Source organism: Pleurodeles waltl, chromosome 4_2, assembly GCF_031143425.1.
Source record: "Pleurodeles waltl isolate 20211129_DDA chromosome 4_2, aPleWal1.hap1.20221129, whole genome shotgun sequence".
NCBI classification, from domain to species: Eukaryota; Metazoa; Chordata; class Amphibia; order Caudata; family Salamandridae; genus Pleurodeles; species Pleurodeles waltl.
This window is the reverse complement of record NC_090443.1, coordinates 30,230,790-30,244,492: the sequence shown is the minus strand read 5'-3', so window position 1 is coordinate 30,244,492 and position 13,703 is coordinate 30,230,790. Positions and strand designations below refer to the sequence as shown.

General features: G+C 49.7%; 1 protein-coding gene across 4 annotated transcripts in view; it reads right to left on the bottom strand.

Moving 5' to 3' along the window:
• KMT2D (lysine methyltransferase 2D) overlaps positions 1-13,703 on the bottom strand; it is a 1,162,185-nt gene that overhangs the window by 468,504 nt on the left and 679,978 nt on the right. For all 4 annotated transcript variants that reach the window (XM_069230486.1, XM_069230488.1, XM_069230487.1 and 1 more), the window contains 2 exons: positions 13,405-13,581; positions 12,760-12,896 (listed from right to left, as the gene is read on the bottom strand). In XM_069230486.1, the coding sequence (XP_069086587.1) occupies positions 12,760-12,896; positions 13,405-13,581 (314 nt within the window). The remainder of the gene's footprint in view (positions 1-12,759; positions 12,897-13,404; positions 13,582-13,703) is intronic.

Here is a 13,703-nt window from a genome sequence, read left to right as displayed (position 1 = left end):
CCTTGTAAAACGTACAAGTGGTACCAAGGGCAGTGTCACCAGGGAAGGTCCCCAAGGGCTGCAGCGTGTGTTGTGCCACCCTAAGGGACCTCTCACCTAACACATGCACACTGCCATTGCAGATTTGTGTGTTGGAGGGGAGAAAAAGGCAAAGTCGACATAGCATCCCCCTCAGGATGTCATGCACACAAAATACTGCCTGTGGCATAGACAAATCACCTAAAGAAGGGCAGAAGAAATCTCTTCTGAGGGACTCGTACCTCACTCCAGAAGCATGAGTCCCCACCACTCTACACCAGACGCCCCTGGCCCATGTCCAGAGAAACCAACGACCAGAGAGGATCCACAGGCGACGTGTCTGCCCTGGTCTGATCTTGCCGCATCCCCAGGATGACACCTGCAGAGGGAATCCCGAGGCTCCCCGTGACCGGGACTGCCCGGGACGAAGAAACCTGCCGCCTGGAAGACGAACTGCACCCGTGGCCCCCAGGCCTGTGAAGAACTGACCACCGGTGCAGCAGTGACCAGCAGGCAGCCCTCACCCTTGCCCAGTCGGTGGCTGGCCTGAGAAGCCCCCCGGTGCCATGCCTGCAACGTCTGAATGACCCTCGGGTCCCTCCATTGATTTCAATTACAAAACTGTAGGAAGTTGGCTCTGTATGTGCTATTTCAAAGTAAGGAATAGCATGCACAGAGTCCAAGGGTTCCCCTTAGAGGTAAGATAGTGGCAAAAAGAGATAATACTAATGCTCTATTTTGTGGTAGTGTGGTCGAGCAGTAGGCTTATCCAAGGAGTAGTGTTAAGCATTTGTTGTACATACACATAGACAATAAATGAGGTACACACACTCAGAGACAAATCCAGCCAGTAGGTTTTTGTATAGAAAAATATCTTTTCTTAGTTTATTTTAAGAACCACAGGTTCAAATTCTACATGTAATATCTCATTCGAAAGGTATTGCAGGTAAGTACTTTAGGAACTTCAAATCATAAAAATTGCATGTATACTTTACAAGTTATTGACAAATAGCTGTTTTAAAAGTGGACATAGTGCAATTTTCACAGTTCCTGGGGGAGGTAAGTTTTTGTTAGTTTTACCAGGTAAGTAAGACACTTACAGGGTTCAGTTCTTGGTCCAAGGTAGCCCACCGTTGGGGGTTCAGAGCAACCCCAAAGTCACCACACCAGCAGCTCAGGGCCGGTCAGGTGCAGAGTTCAAAGTGGTGCCCAAAACACATAGGCTAGAATGGAGAGAAGGGGGTGCCCCGGTTCCGGTCTGCTTGCAGGTAAGTACCCGCGTCTTCGGAGGGCAGACCAGGGGGGTTTTGTAGGGCACCGGGGGGGACACAAGCCCACACAGAAATTTCACCCTCAGCAGCGCGGGGGCGGCCGGGTGCAGTGTAGAAACAGGCGTCGGGTTCGCAAGGTTAGTCTATGAGAGATCTCGGGATCTCTTCAGCGCTGCAGGCAGGCAAGGGGGGGATTCCTCGGGGAAACCTCCACTTGGGCAAGGGAGAGGGACTCCTGGGGGTCACTTCTCCAGCGAAAGTCCGGTCCTTCAGGTCCTGGGGGCTGCGGGTGCAGGGTCTCTCCCAGGCGTCGGGACTTTGGATGCAAAGAGTCGCGGTCAGGGGAAGCCTCGGGATTCCCTCTGCAGGCGGCGCTGTGGGGGCTCAGGGGGGACAGGTTTTGGTACTCACAGTATCAGAGTAGTCCTGGGGTCCCTCCTGAGGTGTTGGATCTCCACCAGCCGAGTCGGGGTCGCCGGGTGCAGTGTTGCAAGTCTCACGCTTCTTGCGGGGAGCTTGCAGGGTTCTTTAAAGCTGCTGGAAACAAAGTTGCAGCTTTTCTTGGAGCAGGTCCGCTGTCCTCGGGAGTTTCTTGTCTTTTCGAAGCAGGGGCAGTCCTCAGAGGATGTCGAGGTCGCTGGTCCCTTTGGAAGGCGTCGCTGGAGCAGGATCTTTGGAAGGCAGGAGACAGGCCGGTGAGTTTCTGGAGCCAAGGCAGTTGTCGTCTTCTGGTCTTCCTCTGCAGGGGTTTTTCAGCTAGGCAGTCCTTCTTCTTGTAGTTGCAGGAATCTAATTTTCTAGGGTTCAGGGTAGCCCTTAAATACTAAATTTAAGGGCGTGTTTAGGTCTGGGGGGTTAGTAGCCAATGGCTACTAGCCCAGAGGGTGGGTACACCCTCTTTGTGCCTCCTCCCAAGGGGAGGGGGTCACAATCCTAACCCTATTGGGGGAATCCTCCATCTGCAAGATGGAGGATTTCTAAAAGTTAGAGTCACTTCAGCTCAGGACACCTTAGGGGCTGTCCTGACTGGCCAGTGACGACTCCTTGTTTTTCTCATTATTTTCTCCGGCCTTGCCGCCAAAAGTGGGGCCTGGCCGGAGGGGGCGGGCAACTCCACTAGCTGGAGTGTCCTGCTGGGTTGGCACAAAGGAGGTGAGCCTTTGAGGCTCACCGCCAGGTGTGACAATTCCTGCCTGGGGGAGGTGTTAGCATCTCCACCCAGTGCAGGCTTTGTTACTGGCCTCAGAGTGACAAAGGCACTCTTCCCCATGGGGCCAGCAACATGTCTCGGTTTGTGGCAGGCTGCTAAAACTAGTCAGCCTACACAGATAGTCGGTTAAGTTTCAGGGGGCACCTCTAAGGTGCCCTCTGGGGTGTATTTGACAATAAAATGTACACTGGCATCAGTGTGCATTTATTGTGCTGAGAAGTTTGATACCAAACTTCCCAGTTTTCAGTGTAGCCATTATGGTGCTGTGGAGTTCGTGTTTGACAAACTCCCAGACCATATACTCTTATGGCTACCCTGCACTTACAATGTCTAAGGTTTTGCTTAGACACTGTAGGGGTACCATGCTCATGCACTGGTACCCTCACCTATGGTATAGTGCACCCTGCCTTAGGGCTGTAAGGCCTGCTAGAGGGGTGTCTTACCTATACTGCATAGGCAGTGAGAGGCTGGCATGGCACCCTGAGGGGAGTGCCATGTCGACTTACTCGTTTTGTCCTCACTAGCACACACAAGCTGGCAAGCAGGGTGTCTGTGCTGAGTGAGAGGTCTCCAGGGTGACATAAGACATGCTGCAGCCCTTAGAGACCTTCCTTGGCATCAGGGCCCTTGGTACTAGAAGTACCAGTTACAAGGGACTTATCTGGATGCCAGGGTCTGCCAATTGTGGATACAAAAGTACAGGTTAGGGAAAGAACACTGGTGCTGGGGCCTGGTTAGCAGGCCTCAGCACACTTTCAATTGTAAACATAGCATCAGCAAAGGCAAAAAGTCAGGGGGCAACCATGCCAAGGAGGCATTTCCTTACAAAAACAGACGCCTTGTTTGCCCACTGCACCAGGCTGCCCCTGTGTGGCTGAGGGTGTACTTTGTGTGCCCACTTGGGACCCTCCCAGTGCTCTACTAAACACCCCTGGTCTGCTCCCCGAGGATGCAGATACTTACATAAGCACGCATGTTATTTGGGCTCCTCTTCGACCTCTGCACCTGAGCAGCCCTGTGGTGCTGGGTGTTTGGGGTTGACTTGAACCCCCAACGTCCCTTTTGTTTATTTTTTCCATAGGACGGATCTGCACATCTTACATAACTGTTGCCCGTCAGGGATCAATCCTTATCACAGCTGGTACAACTAAACTTACTACCACCAGACTCACCACTTTCTGAATCTCCTCTAGGCACTAGAAGAGATCCGAAAACATTAAGGAACTATCCTGCACAGATAGGTTGAAAGTGCTTTTCCTCTGCCTTTGCCCAAAGATCCACCACATTATATGACGTCATGTTGCAGCCTGCCATGTATCCACAGTATAAACTCCCCTGCACACTGCAGTTCAAGCGGCTTTCGCCCTAATGGAATGGGCTCCAATATCTTCAAGACGCTCTTGCTTTGCAGGAGAAAAGCAGAATTTAATACACAACAGGGAATGCCGATTCTCTGACTCCCCTTACTTCTTAGAAAAAGCAGAGTCAAGGAAAAGGCTGAGGGCCCTGAGAGTATCCTTGGAAGCAGTCTCTCTTTGGTAGGATGAGGTAGCAAGCAGAACGTTGTTACAATAATGCACTGACAAGTGAACCTGGATGACTTCCTTTGGTAGGAAAGAAGGCTTATTATTAAGGAAAGGTGATAAAATGAGAATGAGCAGACAAACCTGTGACTTAATAACAGACTAGGCTATTGTAATGACAATCAATAACACAGTGTAAGTTAAGCATGCATAAAGGACAACTGTGATTGGGCCTGAAAGAAACTCATATCAAGAACATGAGCACTAAGTTAAGGTCCCACTGATTCATAACAAAAGGGTACACTGGGGGAAAACAAATATGTTAACCACTTCAGGAGATGCATAACAATCAAAGGACCTCAGTAAGGATGGCTGACCTATGGGCGGAGACATGAGTGGATACATTATGAATCCTATTCCAGGAGGGTTGGCTGCTAACTTACGAGCCGCATCATGAAGCATTTCATTTGCCTGTTGGGCATTTCCTGGTGCACGCTCCTCTCTTGGCAGAGATGGTTCATCTCTGGTAAATCAGACACAGAACCAGACTGCCACTCAATAGTCCATCTATTGTACATCATGGGCGAAGGGCGTAAATTGATAACATTGTTCACCCAAGCATTCGCACAGGCTGTGCAGATCCGCTTGTCACGACTCGTAGGGAATAGGACGACATGGGAAGGGACATTGCTATGAAGGACTGGGTAAAGATCACTGAGTACCCTTGTAAGATGTCTCGGAATGCAAAGTACCAATATATCCAACATAATATTTTGCACAGGGCTTATCTTACGCCTGTTTCTCTCTCCCAAATGTTTGACGCCCTGTCTGAATGCCCACAATGCCAACAATTGGAAACTGGTAACAGACACATGTTTTGAACCTGCCTAGTTGTTGAAGGATACTGGACCCGGATAATAGCTGAAATAGAACGATTATCAGATCACACAGCCCTGCACACTATTGAAGGAGCACTGTAGGGCCTCTTTAACAGACAAGTAGCGGCTAAAGCCAGTAATAGGTTCATAGATCTGGCAATACTTAAGAGTCTGTAGGCTCATTACAATACACTGGAGATCTCCAACATTGCCCAGCACAGCGCACTGGCGGGCAGCAAGACTTAAATGGGGTCAGGAGGAGGCAGTAGCCCTAAGGCAGGGGGAGATAAGGGGTTTGCGAAAGTACTCCACAGCCACAGCCCGGGAAACATTGCTTAATGGCTTACATCCTCACCCAGAAACACCCAATAATTCAAAGGAGGAAGCACAAGACCTGCTCTATACCTCCCCTCCCCCTTCCATTGTAGTCCCAACTCCTCCCCACTTTTCGTCTCATGCATTCCACATCACAACCAGAACATGCATTCTTCAGCCCGCGACTTGAGCTGGATGGAACCTACTGCACTGTCTATACACTGACCCTAGAGACCAGACCTGCACAAAATGATGTAGGTGTGTCACAATTTGGTTTTGTGTGTGAACGCGATATTACTATGTGGTATAATATGAATGAATAACCAGTCAATGTTACTAGAGAGTCATATGATATGACCGAGAACAATGAGCATATGATAATATAGACTACGTCAGCAGATTGTTCTATTGTACGAAATTGTACTTGTGTACATTAATAAAAATGGTTAAAAAAAAAAGAAAAAAAGGACTGCTGACCTAGTAAACAAAGAAAACTAGCCATTAACAGTGCCTACTGCAAATCCTTGCAGGGGCGAGGAATAGGTCAAGTATAAAATATCAGATAAGCACGTCATGAATGAGGTCAACTTCTGCCTCAGCAAATAAAGACATGAAATGGGACCAATGTCAGGAAAAAAAAAAAAGTTGAAGTGAGGACCGAAAAAGCACATACATCACATCAGCAGTCCAATTCCATTGCCCAGATAAATGTGCAGGCATTAAAGCGGAAGCTCTGGATGTTCAAATGCAAAACCATCCCCTCCCACTGCAAGAGGAGGATTACACTGAGTGGAAGAGGAGGGTTAAGGGATGTTCTGCTCATTTAACCCCCTGAATGTTTCAATTTTGAATGCCTGTTTTATTTTATACTTACTGCAAGTTAGCATTGCTACCAAGTTTCATTCTCAGAAAATTCACAGTTAATGGACTGAGGTAGCTAGCTGCCAGTGGCTGTCTCTTAAGATATGGCTGCTGCTGAGCAGCTAGGGTAAGAGGCTCTGGGCTGGCTATATATGAACACACACTTGTGCTGCTGCATGTGTGAGTCGGTCTTGCATAGCCTGGTATCTACGCGCACGTAACCTGTCGCAGAAGGGACCCCTTAGAGATCGCTATTGAACTGAGGTCAGTCTTACAGTATAGCAGCTGTGCGAGTTATGGCCAGAGCTGAGGTTTACAGGGAAACTCTTTACACAAGACACTATACTGGAGTGTCCTTGAATGCTGTACAGGAGAGGTGAAACAGGGTGGAGTGAAAGAAGTGGTACCCTTGGATATGGCAGCGGTGTCCTATTTGTGAACTTTCCACCCCAGCCTAAAAACCCACGCACAAAGGTGAGACTGACAAGAAAACACTGGATCTTGGAGTGGCAATGGTGAAAGAATGGCCAGCAGAAAGGAGAAGCCACCTGGATGCTCCTGCAAGAATGGACTTAGTTTTTTGAGAATAGCTGACCCCCTGGACTAGTATGGGTCTGGCCAGGGCTAGAGGCACTGACATCCTTATGTCCAGTAAGGAACAGTTTGGGGAATGGACCAGCTGGGTGGATAGGAGGGCATGTGTGTGGCTTCCTTCAAAAGAAGGAAAAAGTCACTTGCCCACCCCCCAGACCTTCGGGCCCAACACAACATCAATGTCCTGGAGGGGCCCCCATCCCCCATGCACAACAAAAAAAGTGCAGGTTGTTGGTCTGCTGTCGTGCCCGTGTATTGGGGGGTCTGGTGCTTCATGACAGCAGCCACAACGTGCCTAAGTTTCTTCCACCTACAGGTTGGAGCAGCCAAAGACCACTAGTTTTCTGCTGACTAAGTTTGGACCTAAAATACTATTAGCATACTATTTAGTAGTAAGTATGTAGTAAGGATCATATTATTTACCCTGTAAGCACCTGTTCTTTGCATATATTGGTGTAGATTTATGTGATGTTGTAGGAAAGTGCCTTTTTTGATATGGTCCCACCCCCCACACTTTTTGCCTGGTTTCTGGTGCAATTTCGACTGAAGGGCACTGAGTCCCAGCTAAGCAGGTCCCCAATGCCAAATCACTTTCCCTAGAACAGCACAGTTGTTGTTCCAACGGCAAACCTTTAGCTACCACTGTTAGTACCTAGTAAATGGTACCCCCTGGAACCTAGGGCATGGGGTACTAAAGGAAGGCTCCTGGGGGATGCAGCATGTATTGTGCCACCCTCAGGGACCCCCTCATTAAGTGCACACAATGCCGCTTTCGTGGGCTGCATGTCTTGGGGCAAAACTAAAATCAAAACATGACATGGCACACAGCCTGTGCCCTGTTGACCCTGTTACACTGCATGCAATGTATGCATGTATGTCTGTCATCCATCTAGCAAGTCTTCCGACCCTAAATGCACGGTGCATTATATTACATGTGAGAGCATGCCTGCATGAGCAGATATGCCCCAGCTATGCCTTTGGCAAATGTCAGATAATGACGAGTAAAGCCATTATAAGTACATGTGCTGGACACTGGTCATTATGAGTTCCCCCAGCTATAAGAAGATGGCTCTGCATATACGATCTCAAAGTTAGAGATAGTGTGCACAGAGTCCAAGAGGTTGATAGTGGCAAAACTGGATAATACTAATGCTCTATTTTGTGGTAGTGTGGTCGAGCAGTAGGCTTATCAGAGGGTAGTGTTAAGCCTTTGTTGTACACACAGGCAATAAATGAGGAACACACACTCAAAGACTTAACTCCAGGCCAATAGGTTTTTAAAAAGAAAAAAAAAAAATTCTTAGTTTATTTCAGAACCACAAGATTCAGAATTCAAGTAAGTACATAAATTGTAAGGTACTTGGCATAGGTAAACATGGAACTTTGAAGTAAAACAGTAATGTACACAGTTTTGGCAAAAATGGCAATAAGCTATTTTAAAAGTGGACACTGCAAACATCAACAGTTCCTTGGGGAGGTAAGTAATAGTTTAGCAGGTAAGTAAAGCGCTTACAAGTTCAGTCTCCAGGGCATTGACCTCTGCACCGGACTGTGGGCTGCCTAAGTAGGGCCCAAATAACACAGGCGTCTATGGAGACCAGGGGTGCTCCGGTTCCAGTCTGCTAGCAAGTACCTGCATCCTCGGGGAGCAGACCAGGGGGTTTCTGTAGAGCACTGGGGGGTGTCACAAACAGGCACACAAAATACACCCTCAGCGGCACAAGGGTGGCTTCTCGGCCAGCCACCAACTGGGCAAGGATGAGGGCCGCCTGCTGGTCACTCCTGCACTGGTAGTTGGTTTCTCTCTGGCATGGGATCTGCGGGTGCAGTGCTTCTTCCAGGCATCGCTGTAGGGGTGCAGGGAGGTCGTCTCAGGGTGTCCATGTCACTGGAGTCACCTGGGGGTCCTCTCTGCAGTGTTGGTTCTTCTGGACACGAGCCGGGGGCGTCAGGTGCAGAGTGTTGGGGACTCACGCATCCGGAGTGAGGCTGGAGTTCCTTTAAAGATGATTTCTTTGTTGCAGTTTTGGACACAGCTGCTGTCCACAGGAATTTCTTGGTCCTTTGATTGCAGGGCAGTCCTCCGAGTCCCCCGCTGGATGCATCGCTGTGCAGGTTCTTTGAGTCTGGAGATAGGCCGGTAGAGCTGAGACCAAGTCAGTTGTTGTCTCCGTCATCTCTGAGGGGCTTTCAGGTCAGCAGTCCTTGTTTCAGGTTGTCAGGAATTTGGTTTCCTGGGTTCAGGGTCACCCCTAAATACTCAACTTAGGGGTGTTTTTAGGCCTGGGGGCCAGTAGCCAATGGCTACTCTCCTTGAGGGTGGCTACACTATCTTTGTGCCTCCTCCTTGTGGGAAAGGGGGCACATCCATAATCCTATTGGGGGGAATCCACCAAAACAAGATGGAGGATTTCCTAAGGCAGGGGTCACCTCAGCTCAGGACACCTTAGGGGCTGTCCTGGCTGGAGGGTGGTGACTCCTTGTTTTTCTCATTATCTCCTCCAGACTTTCAGCCAAAAGTGGGGCCTGTGTCCAGAGGGCGGGCATCTCCAATAGCTGGAGTGCCCTGGGACGCTGTAACACCAGGCTTGAGCTTTTGAGGCTCACCACTAGGTGTTATAGTTCCTGCAGGGGGAGGTGTGAAGCACCTACACCCAGTACAGGCTTTGTTCCTGGCCACAGAGTGACAGAGGCACTCCCCCATGTGGCCAGAAACCCGTCTGGATGTGGCAGGCTGGCAGAAACTGGTCAGCCTAGCTAGCACTAGTAGTTGGGCTGGTATACAGGGGGCACCTCTAAGATGCCCTCTGTGTATATTTCTCAATACATCCCACACTGGCATCAGTGTGGATTTATTGTGCTGAGAAGTTTGATAAACTTGCCAGTATTCAGTGTAGCCATTATGGAACTGTGGAGTTAGTGTTTGACAAACTCCCAGACCATATATACTCTTTATAGCTACCCTGCACTTACAATGTCTAAGAATTGGTTTAGACACTGTAGAGGCACAGTGCTCATGCAGCTATGCCCTCACCTGTGGTATAGTGCACCCTGCCTTAGGGATTTAAGGCCTGCTCGAGGGGTGACTTACCTATGCCACAGGCAGTGGGGTTGTGGGCATGGCACTCTGAGGGGAGTGCAATGTCGACTTGTGATTTTCTCCCCACCAACACACAAGCTGTGAGGCAGTGCAGTGCGCATGTGCTGAGTGAGGGGTCCCCAGGGTGGCATAATACATGCTGCACCCCTTAGAGACCTTCCCTGGCCACAGGGCACTTGGTACCAGGGGTACCACTTATAAGGGACTTATCGGTGTACCAAGGCTGTGCCAATTGTGGAGACAAAGGTACAGTTTAGGGAAAGAACACTGGTGCTAGGGCCTGGTTAGCAGGGTCCCAGCACACCTTTAATCATAACTAGCATCAATAAAAGGCAAAAAGTTAGTGGGTAACCATGCCAACAGTGGCATTTTCCTACAAGAGGGAATAGCCCTTCTGTATGATCTGCAAGACCCATTTGTCCGATGTGATGGACTGCCAGTGAGGAAGATGAAATTGAATCCTCCCTCCAACTGGACGGACATTGTCTTGCAGAACCATAGTAGGAGGGCTTGGGCGCTGCAGAAGAGGGGGTCTGGCTGTGTGGTGGCCGACGTCTGGCTAGACCCTCTGGGTTTGACAGTACCACAACCTCATCCTCGCACAGGATAATGTGAAGCCGGAGGAAGGTAGCTAACTTGTGGCTGGCGTGGTACCGTGCCTCTTCTGAAGCCTCGAAAGGGACGAAAGAGAGACTGGCCAGATCCTTGGGCCTTTCAGCACCGGCTCATCAGTATAGCTCAAGAATCCTTGAACCACTGAAGCGCAGAGTCTGCCTTCTCACCAAAAAGACGAGAGCCATCAAAGAGCGTTTCAATCAAACTCAACTGGACATCCCATGAAAAGCCAGTAGAACGTAGCCAGGCGTGGCGAGGGAGGGCCACTGTTGAAGTAATCGCCCTGTCCAGCGAGTCGGTCGTGTCCAAGCCAAACCTGATAGTAAACTTGGCTGCATCTCTCCCATTCTTGACAGCCTGGGTGAGTGTCCCCTGTACTCCCTCCGGGACCTATGGCAGTACCTATGCCACTGTATATCAAAGTATGGGGAAAACGGCCCAATAGGCAAGAGGTGTTTACTTTCTTCCTCCAGCCTGGCATTGAGGTCAGTAAATTCTTTCCAAGTTGGTCCAGCCTCTTGGATTCCCTATCCAGAGGGGCAGAAGGGAAGGCACCACGGGAAGAGGAGGCTTGGACCACCAAGCTCTCCTGGGTGTGGTGCTGGGTGAGGAAACTAGGGTCATTTGGAGCAGGTCTATGGCGGTGGACTATTGTCCTATTCACAGGAGCTCCGATGTAGCAAACCCCAGCTGAAGCACCTCCGTCAGGACATTAGTCCTGACTGGCACTGTAGGCAAGCATAGGTCCAAGACCTCAGCTGCCCTATGAACCACCATGGCATAAGATGCACCCTCCTCCCCAGCGGGAGGAGAGAGCATGCCAGCATCCGGATAAGTATCCAGTCCAATGGCTTCCCCTAGATCCTCATCCCAGTCCTGTTTGTGCTCCATATTCTAAAGGGTCCTCAGACCCCCTCCCACTCCTCTCCTGTCATGTGCCTGGCTGTTCTGAATAAACCTGAGGCACTGATCTGAGTGTAATCAGTGCCGGCAAAGTTAGAATCAGCTTCATACGACGTTGTTCCGGATCATCCGGAATGAGGATGGGGCTACCAGTGGGCGCCAGTGGTGGAGGGCACGTCAACGTCTGGCCCGGCGCCAGGGGAGGTTGACTGTGAGAAACCGGCGCCGGTCCGGATCCACTACTAGATCCCAGGGTCCCCAACGGCGCTGAGGCTGCCAACTTAGAATCCGATGGGGCCCCTGCTGACCCCGAAAACCCACCCGAGGGTGCGGCCTGCTCAGAAAGAAGGCGAATAGCCTCGTTAAATTCTTTGATTTGAGCGGGGGTCGTTCCGGTCCCCGGAAAAGGGGAAAGACGTGGAGTCTGCCCTCGCGATGGCTCCGCAGAGCCAAGCTTGGAATGTCCACGTTCCCTGGATGCCTTGTCAGCCGACGGGCATGGTGAAGTCAAAGTCCGCTTGGACTTCTTCTTCTTGTGCCCCTTACCTGAACGCCCGAAGACCTTGAATGGAAGAAGATAACACGGGGGGATTCTGGAGCGGTGCCGCAACCTCCTCCTAGAGCTGAATTGTGACCTCCTCGGAGTAGAACAAACCGAAGACGGCTGCCGGGCCGCTAGAAGCTTGAGAGATCTCTCTCCAGGCCTTCAGAGCCATTGCCCGACAGTCTGAACAACTTCGAATCGTGGTCCTTTTCAAGGCACCAGAGACACCTGGTGTGGATCCGTAACCTACATGGTGCTATGACATGCACCACACAGTTTGATTCCCGTCTTTCCCGAAGACATTGTTCAGACAATCGAAAAGCTTTGACAAAACAGTCGAAAAAAGGGTAGCTCTTTCTGGCTCTGCGCTTAACTGGGGGAGAAGGAAAAGAAAAGAGGTAAGCTCACCAGGGTGGTGCCTATATAGAAGACAGTGACGTCACAGACTACTCCAACGATGCTGATGCCACGCGGAGCGGGACGACGCACACAGATCCAAACGATGCTACCCGAGGGTGTTCGCAGGGTACTGCTCAGCAAAAAATTCCAGATTCGAAGCTGATGCCAGGGAATTCTAAGGTAAGGAATCTGCAGCTAGAAGTCGCTATCCGATAGAGATTGTGAGAATACCTGGTGAGGTCTTACACGGTCACCACATAATTCAATTAGCTTCAATGGAATACCCACGATACAAGAAGCTGGAGAAAGGCATATGTACAGGACAGTTGTTGCCTTCTCACTCTTGTTTCTTTGCTACTCAATCCTTAGTCGTGTGGTTTATTAGAGAGTCTTTTAAAAATACATTCAAGCACTGGCCCTTGTCTTAACCCCTCCTCCCTCATCAAGATTGCAGTGCAAAATGCAATGCGTTTGCTTCTACAATGGACCCACTTCCCACAAAACTACACACAAAGAGTAAATGGGCACCTGCTGACAGCATCCACACTGGATGGGGTCGCTGAAGGAGGAGGCCTCGACAATCGGTCATCATGTGCAAATCCAGCCTGGGAAGAGGAAGGCACCTTGCCAGTAGTGGAGGTGGGAGTCACAAGCCCAGCCTTGTCCTAAAGTGAAAAAAAAAAGTTAGGAAGGCGTAATGAGTTCGTTGAGAAATTCCTTTGAATCATGCTCCATAATTCGTTGGGGGGGGGGTGGGGGGGGGGGGGGGGTCTAAGAAAGGAACCCGAATGCTCTTTGGACCCACTGAATAACAGGCAGAGGTGTGAGAGGATCAGAGATGTGAGAGGATTGAAACCCAAGTTCGGCATGATTTTGTATTTTCACAACAATCTGAGGAATGAGAGCCTGAGAAAAGCCTGAGAAAACAAACTTCCAATGACATCCAACTTCATAAAATGATCACAACCTACTAAAAACTGACTGATGGAAAAAAGAGCTCCTCATCCCTTTCCAACCCAAAAGCTCAAGGTCATATGTTTATCACCAATTGCAGCTTTCAGTTTACTAGATCATATTTGCATTACTTCAAAGATAAAGAAGCAAAACCAAAGGTGAAGCAGGGACTTTCGATCCAATCTAAACATTACAATGTGTGTCAAATGAAATGCCAACCTGTGCCAGTAGGTAAGGCGATACACCTCGGCCCGTCTGGTCAAAGGTCTGACTGTTACTCTCTACACTCCATGTAGACTGGGAGGAATTTGCAGCTGCTGCAGCAGCTTCTTTCTCTTGACGAAGTGTATTCCTCTGTATCTGTTGGCGGATAAGAAGTTCTCGAAGTCTCTGACGCTGGAATTGACGAAAGGATGGGGCAGGAAAGACGTAAGAAAAAATGTTAAAATATACTTAAAAGCCCAAGCAGGGACATAGCTCTAACACACTTGAATGTCACTCAGTGACCTTTCATGCAT